Source organism: Eurosta solidaginis, chromosome 3 (genome assembly GCF_040869045.1).
Source record: "Eurosta solidaginis isolate ZX-2024a chromosome 3, ASM4086904v1, whole genome shotgun sequence".
Taxonomy (NCBI): domain Eukaryota; kingdom Metazoa; phylum Arthropoda; class Insecta; order Diptera; family Tephritidae; genus Eurosta; species Eurosta solidaginis.
Window position 1 is genome coordinate 270,441,694 of NC_090321.1, and position 16,340 is coordinate 270,458,033.

Sequence of the window (16,340 nt, forward strand, 5' to 3'; positions counted from 1 at the left end):
TTCTGGGTATTCAACAGAAACTGTTTGGTCAGTATCTCATTTCTCTCCCTGATGGGGAGTATTCTTGCCTCATTATGCAGATGGTGTTCTGGGGACATAAGAAGACAGCCCGTGGCGATTCTGAGGGCAGTATTTTGGCAGGCCTGTAGTTTCTTCCAGTGGGTGGTTTTTAGGCTTGGCGACCATATGGGTGACGCGTAGCACGTAATCGGCTGGCTAATTGCTTTGTATGTGGTCAAGAGCGTTTCTTTATCTTTTCCCCAGGTACTGCCAGCAAGGGATTTGAGGATTTTATTACGGCTCTGTATTCTTGGAACAATTGCGGTTGCGTGCGCACCAAAATGTAGATCCTGATCAAACGTCACACCCAAGATTTTGGGGTGTAGGACAGTCGGTAGCGTAGTGCCATCGACGTGGATGTTCAATATGGTCGACATTTGGGGCGTCCATGTTGTAAATAGTCGCGGAAGATTTAGTCGGTGACAATTCCAGGTTTCGCGAGGCGAAAAAACTGGAGAGATCAGGGAGATAGCCGTTTATTTTATTGCATAGCTCATCGATCTTTGGGCCTGGGCCTGTGGCCATTATTGTGCAGTCATCGGCGTAGGAAACGATTGTGACTCCTTCCGGTGGTGAAGGTAGCTTAGATATGTAGAAATTAAACAAAAGCGGGGATAGGACACCACCCTGTGGCACCCCTTGTTTAATTCTCCTTTGTTTTGATGTTTTGTTTCTGAATTGCACCGATGCCTGCCGACCACCCAGATAATTTGCGGTCCACCTTTTAAGACATGGGGGAAGGGTGGACCCTTCCAGGTCTTGCAGTAACGAGCCATGGTTGACCGTATCAAAAGCTTTTGATAGGTCTAACGCTACGAGTACTGTTCTATGGTGGGGATATTGATTCAAACCGCAATTTATCTGGGTGCTAATGACATTTAGCGCGGAGGTAGTGCTATGGAGTTTTCTGAAGCCATGCTGATGAGGGGCTAGCTGCAAATGTGCTTGGAAATAAGGGAGCAAAATGGCTTCAAGCGTCTTTGCCACTGGCGATAGGAGAGATATCGGACGATATGACTCACCTACGTTAACTGGTTTCCCAGGCTTTAGTAGCGGGACCACCTTGGCCATTTTCCATTTCTCGGGTATGACAAAGGTGGAAAGAGACAGGTTGAAGACATGCGCTAAGTATTTGAAACCCTCTTTCCCTAGGTTTTTAAGCATCGGCATGGCTATGCCGTCTGGGCCCACTGCTTTGGATGGTTTAGCGCGACCAATGGCGTCCTCAACCTCTCTAGCGGTGATGGTAATTGGTGACGCGCTGAGTTTGTGTTTATGTGCGTGTCTATTGGCTCTCCGTCTATCTTTGTCGACCGTAGGATGCATTATATATTGTCGGCAGAAAGCGCTCGCGCATTTTTTCGCATCCGACAGCACCTTATCGCCAAAGGCGATGGAAACTTTGTCTTTGTGCTTAGTCGGATTCGATAGGAATTTACGGTGGACCAAAGTTTACCTACACCGGTAGAGAGGTTACAACCTCTTAGGTGCTCTTCCCATTTCGCCCGCTTGTGTTCGTCCACAAGCAATCTGATGCGTTGGTTTATATCCCTTATTTGGGGGTCGCCTGGATCAAGCTGTCTTATAAGGTCGCGTTCCCTCGCTAAGCTCGCGGCCTCCGCCGGGAAGTGGGGCCGGATTTCGGGAATTCTCCCGGCGGGAATGAAATGTGCCGAGGTGGATTCAATGACCTTACGGAAGGCACGCTCCCCTTGGCGGGCATCAGTCGGGATAGGGAGGGCAGCAAAGCTGCTGTCTGTTGCAGATTTATATTCTTCCCACTTTCCTTTTTTGAAGTTTATGAAAGTGCGTTTTTCGGTGACGATGAAGTCGGCGGTACGCTCGAACGAAATAAGTATGGGCAGGTGGTCGGATGCCAATGTTACCATCGGCTGCCAGTTGACGCAGTTTACGAGTTCTGCGCTCACGATTGAGATATCTGGCGAGCTATGACAGCTTCCTACCATACGTGTGGGGGCGTCTCCGTTTATTGTGCAGAACGTCGTTTCGTCTATTTGATCCGCCAACATCTCACCCCTACTGTCCGCCCGCAAGTTTGAATGCCATAGGTCGTGATGGGCATTGAAATCGCCTAAGATAATGCGATTGTTGCCAGTGAGTAAGGCCTCGATATTAGGGCGGTATCCACTGGGGCAACAGGTGACAGGAGGGATGTAGATGGTGATGATTTCTAGATTTGCATCGCCTGACCGGACAGATAGGCCTTGACGTTCTAAGACATTGTCACTGCGGTCGATGCCACGATCAAATATATGATATTGCACAGAGTGGTGTATAATAAACGCGAGGCCGCCTCCATTTCCGCTCTCGCGGTCTTTCCTGTGGACATTATAACCAGAGCAGGTCTGCAATGCAGATCTTGCCGTGAGTTTAGTCTCTTGAATCGCAGCAATGCGGATGTTGTGCCGCTTCATGAAATCACCTATCTCCGTAATCTTCCCAGTTAGTCCATTACAGTTGAACTGCAGAATTCTGAAGTGCATGAGGGGTGACGCCGCCACTCTAGGGGTAAGTGAGGGGTGACTACGCCTAGGTTGTGGAAGGCCAGGACGCAATTGCTGTTGTGGCATTGGGACTGGGCGCCCTTGGGCAAGCATTGGGGTACCCGGATGATTTGGGTTTGCGACCTGGCAACATGGCGCGATGAAACCCGTCGGGGGGTTGCCGTCGCGGAGACCAGAACATCTAGGAAGGTGCACCACCGAAGGCAGGAGCTGCATTGAGCGGATGTCGCAAACCTATATATTCTGTGCTGGCAGACGGTGCAAACGGAGGCAGGGACTAAGAGTCTGTTTCCCTGAACTGCACGATTGCTGCCAGAAAAGAGGGGGGGAGAAGAAGACGGGGGCAGGGGCTGATGCTCAGCATTGCTACCAGCTCTACTACGAAGGTAGTAGTTATGAGTGGTATCAGCTGTTTGAGCTGTTGGCGCCGGGGGGCGCGAGCAGCAGCGGGTACTTGTTGTGGCTTGCTGAGCAGCGAAGCTGCTGGAAGGTAGTGGGGATACGCTTAGGCGTAGACTACGGGACGCCCTTGGGCGTGAGCAGCAAGGAGCCACAAAAGATTTATAAAAGTTACGTGGACGTCGGGTTTTGGGATCAAGCCCAACACCCTGTCCGATGCAACCATCCCTTGCACGAGACACACTGAACAGAGTATGACCGTCCTAAAAAGATTCTTTTCTGGCAAATGCAGCAAAACCATTTCTCATGACCGGGGTCAGGAGACGGACCCGGATTGGGTTCGATACCTTCCCGGAGTAAGAGAATATGTAGCAGCCCTGCTGCAAGGAGCTGCTGGGAGGATGACAATTTGTGGGAGGGACGAAACAAATTAAATGGGGTCACACTGAAATGACAGTCCTTGGTCGGGAAAAAACCCGAGTCGCTCCGGTACATAGAACCGACTGCCTTGGGAAGCCCAGCACCTTGAATCTGGTATTTTAGTCGCCTCTTACGACAGACATACGTACCGCGGGTATTTCTGGGGAAAGGTTATATATTCATGTCACGAAATAACTTGATGTTGTTGTTGTTGTAGCGATAAGGTTGCTCTCCGAAGGCTTTGGGGAGTGTTATCGATATGATGGTCCTTTGCCGGATACAGATCCGGTACGCTCCGGTAACACAGCACCATTAAGGTGCTAGCCCGACCATCTCGGCAACGATTTATATGGCCACATTAAACCTTCAGGCCATCCCTCCCTCCCCACCCCCTAGTTTCATGAGGAACTTGTGGTCGCCAGAGCCTCGGCTGTCAATGAAACAGGATTTGCCGGGGTATTTTAGTCGCCTCTTACGACAGGCATACCTACGGCGGGTATATTATGACCCCTTAACCCACTGATTCTTTTGGTTCTTAAACTTGGAAAAAAGCAAATACAAGAGAAATGGAATATTATAAACAAAGTCGTCAAAAGTCAAAAAGTTGTCACACTTTTCGTAGATGCATTCATTCTGGTTGCCATCATTAAATTCATATGCTTGAACTGTCAAAGTAAAACTCGCACGCAAAATTTCCTTTTCAGCTTAAGTATCATCTCGAACTCGAATTTAAAAAAATGCAAATAACTATGTTGTCGTGTGCTAACCTTTTTCTGTGTAATTTCAAATTTAGCGGTGTTCGTTCAAAATGATGATAAAATGTCACTGAACAAGTTAGCTAACTCTATTTTTGAGAAAGCCTACTTTCAAAGGATGTTCGCATTTGCGAGGCATTTGTCTGATTCATACTACTAACTTCCATTATTTGTATACATGCATATGAATAAAATCACAATTGTATCCTATATACATATATACTGATTAATTATGTTTATTGTATAAAACATTCCTTCTTTGCAGAGTTCGCAATCTCAAATATCTACAGACATAGCTACTGGTAGTAATAGCAATAGTAGCAGTAGTGGGGCTTCTATCAGAGCCACACAAAACGCTAGCAATTTACGTACTGCTACAACGACAATATCAACGCCTAATAGTGGCAGTGTTAGTGGGTCCGCCAATGCAAGTGGCGACGTGCTGCCACAGGGTGCTGAAATTAAAATACCAGCTGTTGGTGCAACGCCTGTGGCGGTATCTACAAAGCTACCAGCATCTGTTGTACAACTCACTCAACAAGGTATGTGTGCCGTAGGATATATAATTAATTAAATAATTCAGTTTCTTCGTTTTCAACATTTCACTGAAATCCCAAGACATAAAAAGGCTTAAAATTTAACACAAAAAAAAAGACTAAATTGCAACTTCCTCTTTGCTTCCCCGATCACCATGCACATACACATGAAACCTTTTCTGTCTCTATGAAAAACTTTTGTTATTATTATTTTTAATACGTGTTTTATTTATTTTAATTTTATTTTATTAACTAAGCCTAAGCCTATTGTACACGCACATAAATTAAAAAATTTAGACATTTTTGGCCATTTAATTTTAGTTAAGTTGTGTCGCATTAATTTCGACCATAAAAAATACTGCCACACTCACTTTTTATTATATTCTGTTGTGTATCATGTTAATATTGTATGATCCATTATATATACTACATAGGTCACATACCCGGTAGGCCTTTAGGAGGTCGGCACGGGATGGTATTTGGTCAAATACCCGCTCCACCAGCTGTAGGAAACTCTACCTTACCTTTGGTGCCAGGTGCTTAAAGTTTTTTTTTGTTTAGAATATGCAATTTTTTTATTAAACATGAAAGTAAATAGTTTTTGAATTGCGTATTATAATATTACATACATAGACAATTTTTCTACGAGATTACATATTTGTTTACCTCTGTGTGACTTGAATTGGACCACATTTGAACCGCAGTATGGACAGTTTTTCTTGTTGTCTATTTAATACAATGTGTTTAATAGAACGCAACACAGGAAACCTGCAAACTTTTATGCTAAAAAATAATGCGAACTGCACAAAAAACACACATTGTATGCCGTCATATACTGGGAAGGTACCTGGCGCATCTTTCGAGTTTGAGCGCAAAACTTTATGATAAGTTATTAATGAATGCAATTTATTGATAAATGCAAATGCTGAATATTTAATAAACAAAAGAAAGTCTGTCAAGGATCAAGGTGTGTTCTTCTCAAAGTACCACAGAGTGTATGTGTAACTTTTATATTTTGATTTATTTGGTTTTTTTTATTGTTTGTTGAGAGTAGTTAAGTGTGCATTTAATATGCAATCAATATAAACATAAAAATTATTTTCATTTTCTATAAAATACTATTCTTATGCTTTTTTATGCTTCTTGTATCAAAAGTAAGATTTTTAAATATCATTTGATTATGCCTATTAATTCCATTAGATTTTATTTTGCTAAAAAAATTTGTTTTTTTTTTGTAATAAATTTCTTTTTTCATATTAATAAATGTAAATTATTTTTGTAATAGGCATTTAAAACGTTTACGTGCGAGTTGCAGAAGATTTACATTTTACATTTATAAAGTTTGGGCTTTTATAATATTAAGTAAGCAACGGCAATCACGTTTTTTTTTTGTTAAAAATCAGATTGTTTTTGATTTTGGGGGGAAACGCTCGTCACCTTTGGTTAAAATTAAGGTAACATATCTTCAGGTGTGTGTAAATAATAGGGCTGGGACTATCCGCATATTCAAATATCCGGATATCCGTTAACACGGATAAAATCCGGATGGGATGGATATCCGTTTAATATTCGTTTGTGAAACTATCCGGATTTATGAAGATCCGGTTAACCGTATTTTTGGATATCCAGTGAAAGCACCAAATTGATGTACCATATATGTTTATTTAACATTAATAACAATAAAATCGTGGCGCATTTAAATCAATTAACAGCGCTTTTTCACAATATAAACAAATGGCACTGTTCTTATTTTCACTTGTTGTAAAATTGTAGCTTTTTAGTTTTTGATGTTAATTTAATAACCTATAAACATATTTTGGGAATAATTTTTCGATGTTTGCTTCGTTCAATTCTGATATGCAGATATTCAACTTTTATATTCCAGTATCCGGACATACGGATATCCGTATTTTCCGTTTACGTATCCGTATAGCCGAACAGCGGATATCAGGATTACCCATTTGTGAATCCGGATAACTGGATTTTTTGCTTAGTTTATCCGGTTATTCGAATATCCGGTTTATCCGGATAGTTGCAAAATCCGGATGCAGTTCAGAGCCCTAGTAAATTATTATCTTTTCATAGATAGCTTTCAAAAACTGAGGCCATGCGTCTTTAATATATAATAACGGATTTCACGATTTTGTGCAAATGGTCTAGCATCATTGCATTGCAAAGTGTTGTAGTATATTTTCTACAATACACCAACAAAACACACTGCCATGCATTTGCTACGTCATTGCAAATACGCAACACCAAAATTCATTGTTTATTTTTTCAACATTGAAAAACAAATTTGTAACTATCAATACGAAACAAAATGTGAAAAGAAAAAACTTAATAATTTAAAATTGCTAACTATCCGCAGATTCTCTTTGCTATGCGATACGTTTCCTATACAAATGCATACAACTCTTAAACTCCCTTAATATTTTGTGCTCGAAAAATGTTCCCAAACAACTTTTTTTTATAAATTATATTTTGATTTTTTTTTTAAATTTATGTATATAAAATTTTTAATACTTATAAAAATTTTAAAATTTGATCATAATTTTGGGAGTAAAACTACCTTTTCAAGGCAACTGAAATTTTGCAGACGCCAGAAAAAAATGAATGTATTACAGGACAAAATATAAAATTGCATTCCCAGTATTCAACATCTATTCAGATGAACTTTTATATTCGGCACTTCTAGAAATCTTGTCTAATGCATGAAAGCTAATTTTTCAAGATAATTAATACAAGTGCAAGATAAAATTTTATTAGTGCGATACTGCCAATTGATTGCTTACAATCCAGAAGCTTAATCACTCTAGATTATCGCTGACAAAAAAATCAAGTTTGTTTTAAACTCATATTTTATATTATTATCTTATTTTTGTGATGGAGCATTATTCGAGCGTATGATTGCACTGATCCAAATCGTGTATAATAGAAACTATTACAGGATTTTGAAAAAAAGTGCTATAAAAATATATTAATTGCGAGACTGCCAATTGATTGCTTACAATTCAGAAGCTAAATCATTCTAGATTATCGCAAACAATCGTTTAAAGTTGCTGACAATTAGTATGAACTTCCAAAAACCTCCCACAAATGATCGCCTGAATTTAAAATGTTATTGGAAACTATTATCTTAGAATTTTCCAAGAAGATTTTCTTGGAAATTTGTTATTTTTAAACGGTTTTATTTAGCTTGAGCTGACAAGGCCGGCCGGCACAACATTTGTAATTAAAATTTAAGTAACTTCCCGATAAGCTACAAGCTTGAAACTTGGAATTATAGTTCAGAACCCAATAACAATGCAATAATAAGATAAACAAAACTCCGATAGGTGGAGCATGCATCGAAATATTTCAAAAAATCGTATTAGTGGTCCGATTTGGCTCATATTTGGAACACATATTACATTAATGAATAGAAAGCGACATATGAAAAAATCACCGCCAGGTGGCGCAAGGATCGATATATTTAAAAATACTCGTATCTGTGGTCCGATTTGGCTCATATTTGGAACAAATATTACATACAGTCCGGTAGAAGTAACATCAAAATACTTTAGAGTTCAACTTAGACTGTAACAAATTGTCTGGAAAGAGTCGTTGTAATAATGAGTCACTAAATGAACTAAATAGAATGAGAAATAATAGGCAATTAAGACTAAAAACTTGAAAATAAAATAATAAAAAAAAATTTTTATTTAAACGGTTTTATTGAAAACAATACTTACATGAAGTAATAATAATACTAAAAGCTAGAAAATAATTAGGTAGGTCCTAGGTACTAGTCATCATACTCCTCATCAATCTAGGGCGTTGCTCAGACAAATAAAAGCGTTAGGCGCGTGAAATTTCTAAAAATGTGAGGCGTGACATAACCTTATTAAGGTTCAGTTGGTCTTACTTATGACTATCAATAGAAATTTGACGCGTCCAACGCTTTTATTTAATTATCTGATGAACGCCCTAGATTGATGAGGAGTATGATGACTAGTATCTAGGACCTACCTAATTATTTTCTAGCTTTTAGTATTATTATTACTTAATGTAAGAATTGTTTTCAATAAAACCGTTAACTTAAATTTTTTTTAATTATTGTATTTATTAAAAACAAATGACTAAAAGCTAGAAATTTTGATAGACATTAAATGATTACATAAACTGTTATTTTCCAGCTTAAAATTAATGCTGTTAATAGTTTAGGTAAAAAGATAAAAAATCCTAATAAAACAGTAATATATTGTCACGGATATTAACATCACTAAGTTATACCATCACTAAGGCGATGCCAAGGCCACGATAAGCAGTATTTACGTCAATAATCAAATCATGTATACACATATATAAGGCAGCCGAAAGATGTCACACACAGATGCATTTACTTATACGCCTATGTATGCGCGAGAGACTGTAAACTACAAACATTCACATCAATATATCAATCATTATGTATCTACATAAACGAATAAATAATTGCGTCTACACATATGTACGTATACGAGCAGCGGAGCGGCAATGCACAAACACATGCATATATCTTATCTGAGTTGTCACAAGAGAGAGCAATAATTTGTGCACGTAGTTGTGGCTGGCGATTTTGTAGCCGAAATTAACTAGTAACTTCTGGAAATCGAAGAGCCTAGAAGTATGCAGCGTAAACTATAAAAGCGGGGCAGGCGAGCAAGAAGTAATTCAGTTTGATTTGAGTTGTCAAGCAGTTGCGATTAAGACGATATCTAGCAATAGCAGTATTATTTTGAATAATAGAGTTTCATTGAGCTATCAATCAGTGTGGTTATTATGCAAGCTATTCGTTGCACAGTTTGAGTGTTATTGTGAAGTACTTTAATAAAGGCCATTTTGCATTATTACAAATTGGAGTTATTTATTCAACAGTTTAGTGATTCGAACTTAGCAGAGGATTGCAAATAAGGGGATTTGCAGCAAATTCGTTACAATTGGTGTCAGAAGAGGAATTGTTGAATAAATTCCAGAGGACAACCAGGACATGGCAAAGTTCAGTGAATTGAAGATCCAGCAACTAAAGAAGGAGTTGGGGAGCCGTGGATTGAATACAAGCGTCGTTAAACTTGAACTTCAGGCACGGCTACGAGAGGCAATGGAAGCGAAGGAATTGATGTGGAAGAGTATGACTTTCATCTTGATGGCGAGGAAATAACAAAAATGGAAGAAACACCGCAGACAATGGCGAACACAGACTTGAACATGATTTTGGCTGCAATATCTGCTCAAACATCGACAGTGGCTTCTCAACTGGAATCGCAAAAGACAGATATAACATCTCAACTGGCATCTCAACTAGAAGAACAGAAAACGTATATGTCATCTCAACTAGAAGAACAGAAAACGTATATGTCATCACAGATGGAATCCCAAGAGACACGAATAACATCGAAGATTGAAGCACAGGAAACACAAATTTCTTCACAACTGGAAGAACAGAAGACGTATATGGTATCCCAACTGGAATCGCAGGAAACCCGTATAACATCACAATTGGAAGAACAGAAGACATATTTGGCATCTCAACTGGAAGCGGAAGAGGCACGTATATCTGAAATGTCGGCACAAATTTCGGAACAGGTATCATCGCAGCTCTTTGTGAAACTGGAAGAGCAGGATGCAAAAATTGTACAACTCGAGGATAAAATTGATGCCGAAATAGAAGCGCTAAAAGGCCGTATGGAGCAGTTACAACTAAACCGCCCAGCTGTTTTAGCAAACAATCCAAAGGTAAAAACACCATCATTTGACGGTTCTGTTCCTTTCCAGGTCTTCAAGCTACAGTTTGAGAAGACCGCAGCAGTGAACAACTGGAATGCGGAAGATAAAGTTGCTGCACTGTTTGTGGCATTGAAGGGGCCAGCAGCGGAAATCCTACAGACGATTCCCGAAGGAGAGCGGAACAATTATGAAGCATTGATGGCTGCTGTAGAACGACGTTATGGAAGCGAGCATAGAAAACAGATATTCCAAATTGAGTTGCAAAACCGCTACCAAAAAGCAAATGAGACATTGCAGGAGTTTGCTTCAGATATTGAAAGATTGGCTCATCTTGCAAATGCGGACGCACCCGTGGAATACACTGAAAGGGTAAAAATCCAAAGTTTCATAAATGGCATACGGGACGTGGAAACGAAGCGAGCTACATACGCGAACCCAAAACTGACATTTGCTGAAACGGTATCACATGCATTGACTCAGGAAACTGCCTCCCTATTGAGTAAACCAGCATATAAGGCTCATCGTGTAGAAGTAGAAAGGCCAGAATGGGTAGACACAATTTTGGAAGCACTGAAGGGATCACAACAGAAAAATGCCGGAGTTATTAAATGTTTCAAGTGCGGCAACCCAGTTCATATTGCACGACATTGCAGCACCGGTCCCAATAGCTCCAACAATGTGGGTGGTCATAAACGCAGAGCTGAAGGAGATGAGCAAATCTCCAAGTCCACTCAATCGTTAAACTAAAGCGAGTCAGCCGCAAGGGGCGACAGCTGGCTCCCTCAATTGAATGCCCCATAATCTCTATCTCACAAATTGGAAGGTCAAACAATCTTACTGTCGGAGGACATGTGGATGGAAAGGAACGTTTACTGACTGTAGATACGGGTGCATCTCATTTCATCATTCGAGCGGATTTAGTCAACAAGAAGATAACACCATTGCATGGAGCAAGATTGCGTACAGCCACTGGAGAAGACAGCACGGTTCTAGGAGAAGTATCATGTGAAGTCGCAATTGGGAACGTCACGGTAGTACACAATTTTATAGTGGCAGAGATTGCTGATGAAATCATAATTGGAGTGGACTTCTTAATCGACCAGGGCATCAAGATCGACATGCAAAGCAAGACGATGCGATATAAGAACATGGATGTACCACTTAATTTCGGCTACGAGAGAGGCTACAGCAGTAAACGAGTGCTGGAGATTGATGGAGATTGTGGGACAAACAAATTGTGGGTTGTCGAAGCAGCAAAAAAATCAGCACTGAACATACTTGTAGGAAAAACCCTGGCTATGACAAAACAAGATGGACGTATTCCGGTAAGAGTACTCAATGAGTTCAATTCACCACTCAAACTGACTAAAGGAGCTATTTTGGGAAGATGCCAAGAGGCTGAAGTAGTTATTAACTGTGAACAGCTCCAGGAACACGTTTCAGCTAGTAATACTAATCTTTCAAATGACATCACGGCATGGACGCAGGGGCTAGAGGAAGCATATCAGAGTAAGGCAAAACAACTGCTCCTAAAGTACGCGAACATATTTGACCAGGATGGTTCTAAACCAGGCGCACCAACGTTGTGAAACATCAAATTGACACTGGAGATGCGAGGCCGATCCGTCAAGCTCCACGTAGTGTTCCACTGGCGAAGCGGGAAGTTGTGAGTCAAATTATACAAGAAATGAGCGACAGCGGCGTCATCGAACCATCAGCTAGTCCCTGGAGCTCACCGGTAGTACTTGTAAAGAAGAAGGATGGAAAAATGAGGTTTTGCGTGGACTACCGGAAGTTGAATGACGTTAAGAAAAAGGATAGCTACCCATTGCCAAGAATTGACGACACTCTGGACTCGCTCTCTGGTACCAAATGGTTTTCCACACTGGACTTGAAAAGCGGCTACTGGCAAGTGGAGGTAAAGGAGGAAAACAAAGAGAAAACAGCCTTCAGCGTCGGAGATGGTCTTTGGCAATTTACAGTAATGCCCTTTGGACTATGTAATGCACCAGCTACTTTCGAGAGACTCATGGATCAGGTATTGAAAGGACTACATTGGAAAACATGCTTGGTGTACCTGGACGACATCATCGTATTGGGCAAGAATTTCGATGAACATCTTAAGAACTTGGAGGAAGTTTTCCAAAGAATAGCTGGCGCTGGTCTGAAGTTAAGTCCCAAAAAGTGTGCGCTGTTTAAAAAGGAAGTAAATTATTTGGGTCACGAGGTAACGACAGAGGGCATCTGCACTGCGAACGAAAAGATAGAGGCTGTAAAGGATTGGCCAAGACCACAGAACCTACACGAATTAAGAAGTTTCCTTGGGCTGTGCACATATTACCGCCGATTTGTACAAAATTTTTCCAGCGTAGCCCATAGCCTCCATGAGCTTACAAGAAAAAATAAAGCTTTTGAATGGAAGAAGGAGCAAGAAGTGGCTTTCCAAACATTGAATGTGCACATTTGTGCACTGCCCCAATGTTAGCATATCCGATTCCAGGAGCAACATTTATTCTAGATACAGATGCGAGTGGATATGCTATAGGAGGCGTTTTATCACAACTGGTCGATGGACAGGAGAAGGTAGTTGCCTATTACAGCCGTTCGATTGGAAAACCAGAGAGGAACTACTGCGTTACGCGGAGAGAGCTGTTGGCATTGGTAGAGTGCGTTAAACATTTTCACAAATACCTCTACGGCCAGCGATTCCGTGTCAGGACAGATCACGCAGCTTTAAAATGGCTACTGCAGTTCCGTAATCCGGAAGGACAATTGGCACGGTGGATCGAGCGACTATAAAGCTATGACTTTTCCATTGAGCATCGAAAAGGTAGTATCCATGGAAATGCCGATGGAATGTCACGAAGACCATGTAGTTTGGAATGCAAGCACTATTCAAAAGCCGAGGCTAAAGAAGACATTATAGATGTCCGGCTAATGACTATAACATGTACAGATGAATGGGACAAGGAACAGCTAAGAAAGTGCCAGCTAGAAGATGCAGATCTGTCACGTGTTATGCAAGGGCTCGAACGAAATGAAAGACCAAACAGAGAAGAGATGTCAGCAGAGAGTCCCATTGCGAAGTCATATTGGGCACAGTGGAACAGTTTAGAATTGATATCCGGTTGCCTTCATCGAGTATGGGAGAGTGAGGATGGTAAATACAAGAATAAACTGATAGTTGTTCCCAGAAAGAGGATTCCTGATGTGCTCAGCGAGCTGCATAATGGTCCAAGCGGAGGTCATCTTGGAATCACGAAGACGCTCGAGAAGATTAAACAGAGATTCTATTGGGTTGGTTGCCGTCAGTCGGTCACTGAGTGGATTGCGAACTGCGAGGTTTGCAGCAGAGCGAAAGGGCCCAGAACACGAAGTCATGGCCAGATGAAGCAATATAACTCAGGTGCGCCATTTGAAAGGATCGCTATGGATGTCGCCGGTCCATTTCCTACTAGCAACGGCGGAAACAAATATGTACTGGTAGTTATGGATTATTTCAGCAAATGGCCAGAGGTATACCCAATCCCAAATCAAGAAGCGGAAACGGTAGCAGAAGTGTTTATAAACAATTGGGTTGCAAGGTATGGTGTACCAATGGAGTTACATTCTGACCAAGGCAGGAATTTCGAATCAGCTGTGTTCCAGGAAATGTGTAAGTCATTGGGCATTCGAAAAACACGGACAACTACATTGCATCCTCAATCCGATGGTATGGTAGAACGATTCAATAGAACATTGGAGGAGCACTTAAGGAAAGTAGTGGACAAGTACCATAAAGAATGGGATACCCGCATACCATTATTCTTGATGGCTTACCGATCAGCAATGCATGAGACAACGGGCCAAACCCCTGCAAAAGTAATTTTTGGCAATGACCTTAGACTGCCAGCTGATTTGAAGTTTGGGATAGATGCCAATGCGGAGAGAAATGTCATGAAATCCACTAGTGATTTGGAAGAAGAGCTAAGAGAAATACATGATCTGATAAGGCAACGAACAAAGATTATGAGTGACAAGATGAAAGCCAGATATGATAAAGCAATTAATTCAGAAGGTTTTCAGGAAGGAGATTTGGTGCTGTTATACAACCCGCAACGAAAAAAAGGTTTGTCCCCGAAATTGCAGTGTAATTGGGAAGGCCCATACAAAGTTGTAAAACGGATCAACGATGTAGTGTACCGCATACAAACCATCGGTAATCTACGAACCAAAATGAAAGTGGTCCATTTGGAAAGGCTGGCAAAGTTTAGATCGGGAGATTTGTCTGATCGGGACGATCAGACTTAGGTGGAGGGCAGTGTCACGGATATTAACATCACTAAGTTATACCATCACTAAGGCGATGCCAAGGCCACGATAAGCAGTATTTACGTCAATAATCAAATCATGTATACACATATATAAGGCAGCCGAAAGATGTCACACACAGATGCATTTACTTATACGGCTATGTATGCGCGAGAGACTGTAAACTACAAACATTCACATCAATATATCAATCATTATGTATCTACATAAACAAATAAATAATTGCGTCTACACATATGTACGTATACGAGCAGCGGAGCGGCAATGCACAAACACATGCATATATCTTATCTGAGTTGTTACAAGAGAGAGCAATAATTTGTGCACGTAGTTGTGGCTGGCGATTTTGTAGCCGAAACTAACTAGTAAGCAGTTGCGATTAAGACGATATCTAGCAATAGCAGTATTATTTTGAATAGTAGAGTTTCATTGAGCTATCAATCAGTGTGGTTATTAAGCAAGCTATTCGTTGCACAGTTTGAGTGTTATTGTGAAGTACTTTAATAAAGGCCATTTTGCATTATTACAAATTGGAGTTATTTATTCAACAGTTTAGTGATTCGAACTTAGCAGAGGATTGCAAATAAGAGGATTTGCAGCAAATTCGTTAAAATATATAAAAGGCAAAATTGTTATCGCCCTCTTCAAAAAAGGCGGCCCTGACCTTCCTTCCAACTACAGGGGACTATCACTGCTTGACACCATATATAAGATTTTCGCTGCTTTGCTTCTGTGTCGCATTAACACTTGGCTCGATTGCAATAATGTTATTACCGAGTTTCAGGCGGGCTTCCGCAAAAACTTTTCAACAATTGACAATATGTTCAACCTGACCAGTATTGTACACTTGAACTTTAGTGTGAAAAAGAAAACTTTCGCCTTCTTTTCGATTTTTCATGTGTTTGACACAGTTCCACGGAATTTGCTTTTCTACAAGCTTGCCCAGCTCGGTCTATCTAGCCACATTATTGAGGTACTTCGCTTAATTATTGAAGATACAACTAGTCAGGTTTGAATGGATGGAGTGCTTTCGGAACCATTTTCTGTTAAACAGGGTGTACGGCAAGGGTGCATGCTAAGTCCAGTTCTCTTTATATATTAATGACTTAAGTGACATTCTCTCCTATGGTGTAAAGGTTGCTGACGCTGTAGTTAAAGTTCTTTTGTACGCTGACGATATTGTGCTTCTGGCAGACTCTGCAACAGATTTACAGAAAATGATAGATGCGCTTTACCTTTACAGTAAGCAGTGGGGTTTGACAGTTAATCTCTCTGGATACTGTAACTGGTTAAACTCTTACCTATCCAGAATCAACCCCGACATACAAAATGTATGCCCCGCTTGCAATGTGTCCCCACATGACACCAACCATCTCTTTAATTGTAATGTGGAACCAACGCCTCTTAACACCCCTTTCCTTATGGTCCACCCCTGTTGAAACAGCAAGTTTCCTTGGACTCCCGTTAGAGGATATTGATGACAATTTGTGATCGGTCGCGTCTGTTAGGTGGGGCGAAGCACTGCTACAACAACAACAACAACAACAACAGTTAATCTCTCTAAATCCAAAATATTAGTTTTTAGGGAA

At 40.8% G+C, this 16,340-nt stretch overlaps 1 protein-coding gene and 1 non-coding gene across 4 annotated transcripts in view; both read left to right on the plus strand.

Annotated features, from left to right (window-relative positions):
- dom (domino) overlaps nucleotides 1-16,340 on the plus strand; it is a 169,260-nt gene that overhangs the window by 49,479 nt on the left and 103,441 nt on the right. For all 3 annotated transcript variants that reach the window (XM_067776462.1, XM_067776460.1, XM_067776461.1), the window contains exon 4: nucleotides 4,425-4,701. In XM_067776462.1, coding sequence (XP_067632563.1) covers nucleotides 4,425-4,701 — 277 coding nt within the window. The remainder of the gene's footprint in view (nucleotides 1-4,424; nucleotides 4,702-16,340) is intronic.
- Nucleotides 4,207-4,313, plus strand: LOC137247371 (small nucleolar RNA Me28S-Am2589). The gene has a single exon (XR_010951836.1). It is a non-coding gene; the product is annotated as a small nucleolar RNA Me28S-Am2589 (small nucleolar RNA).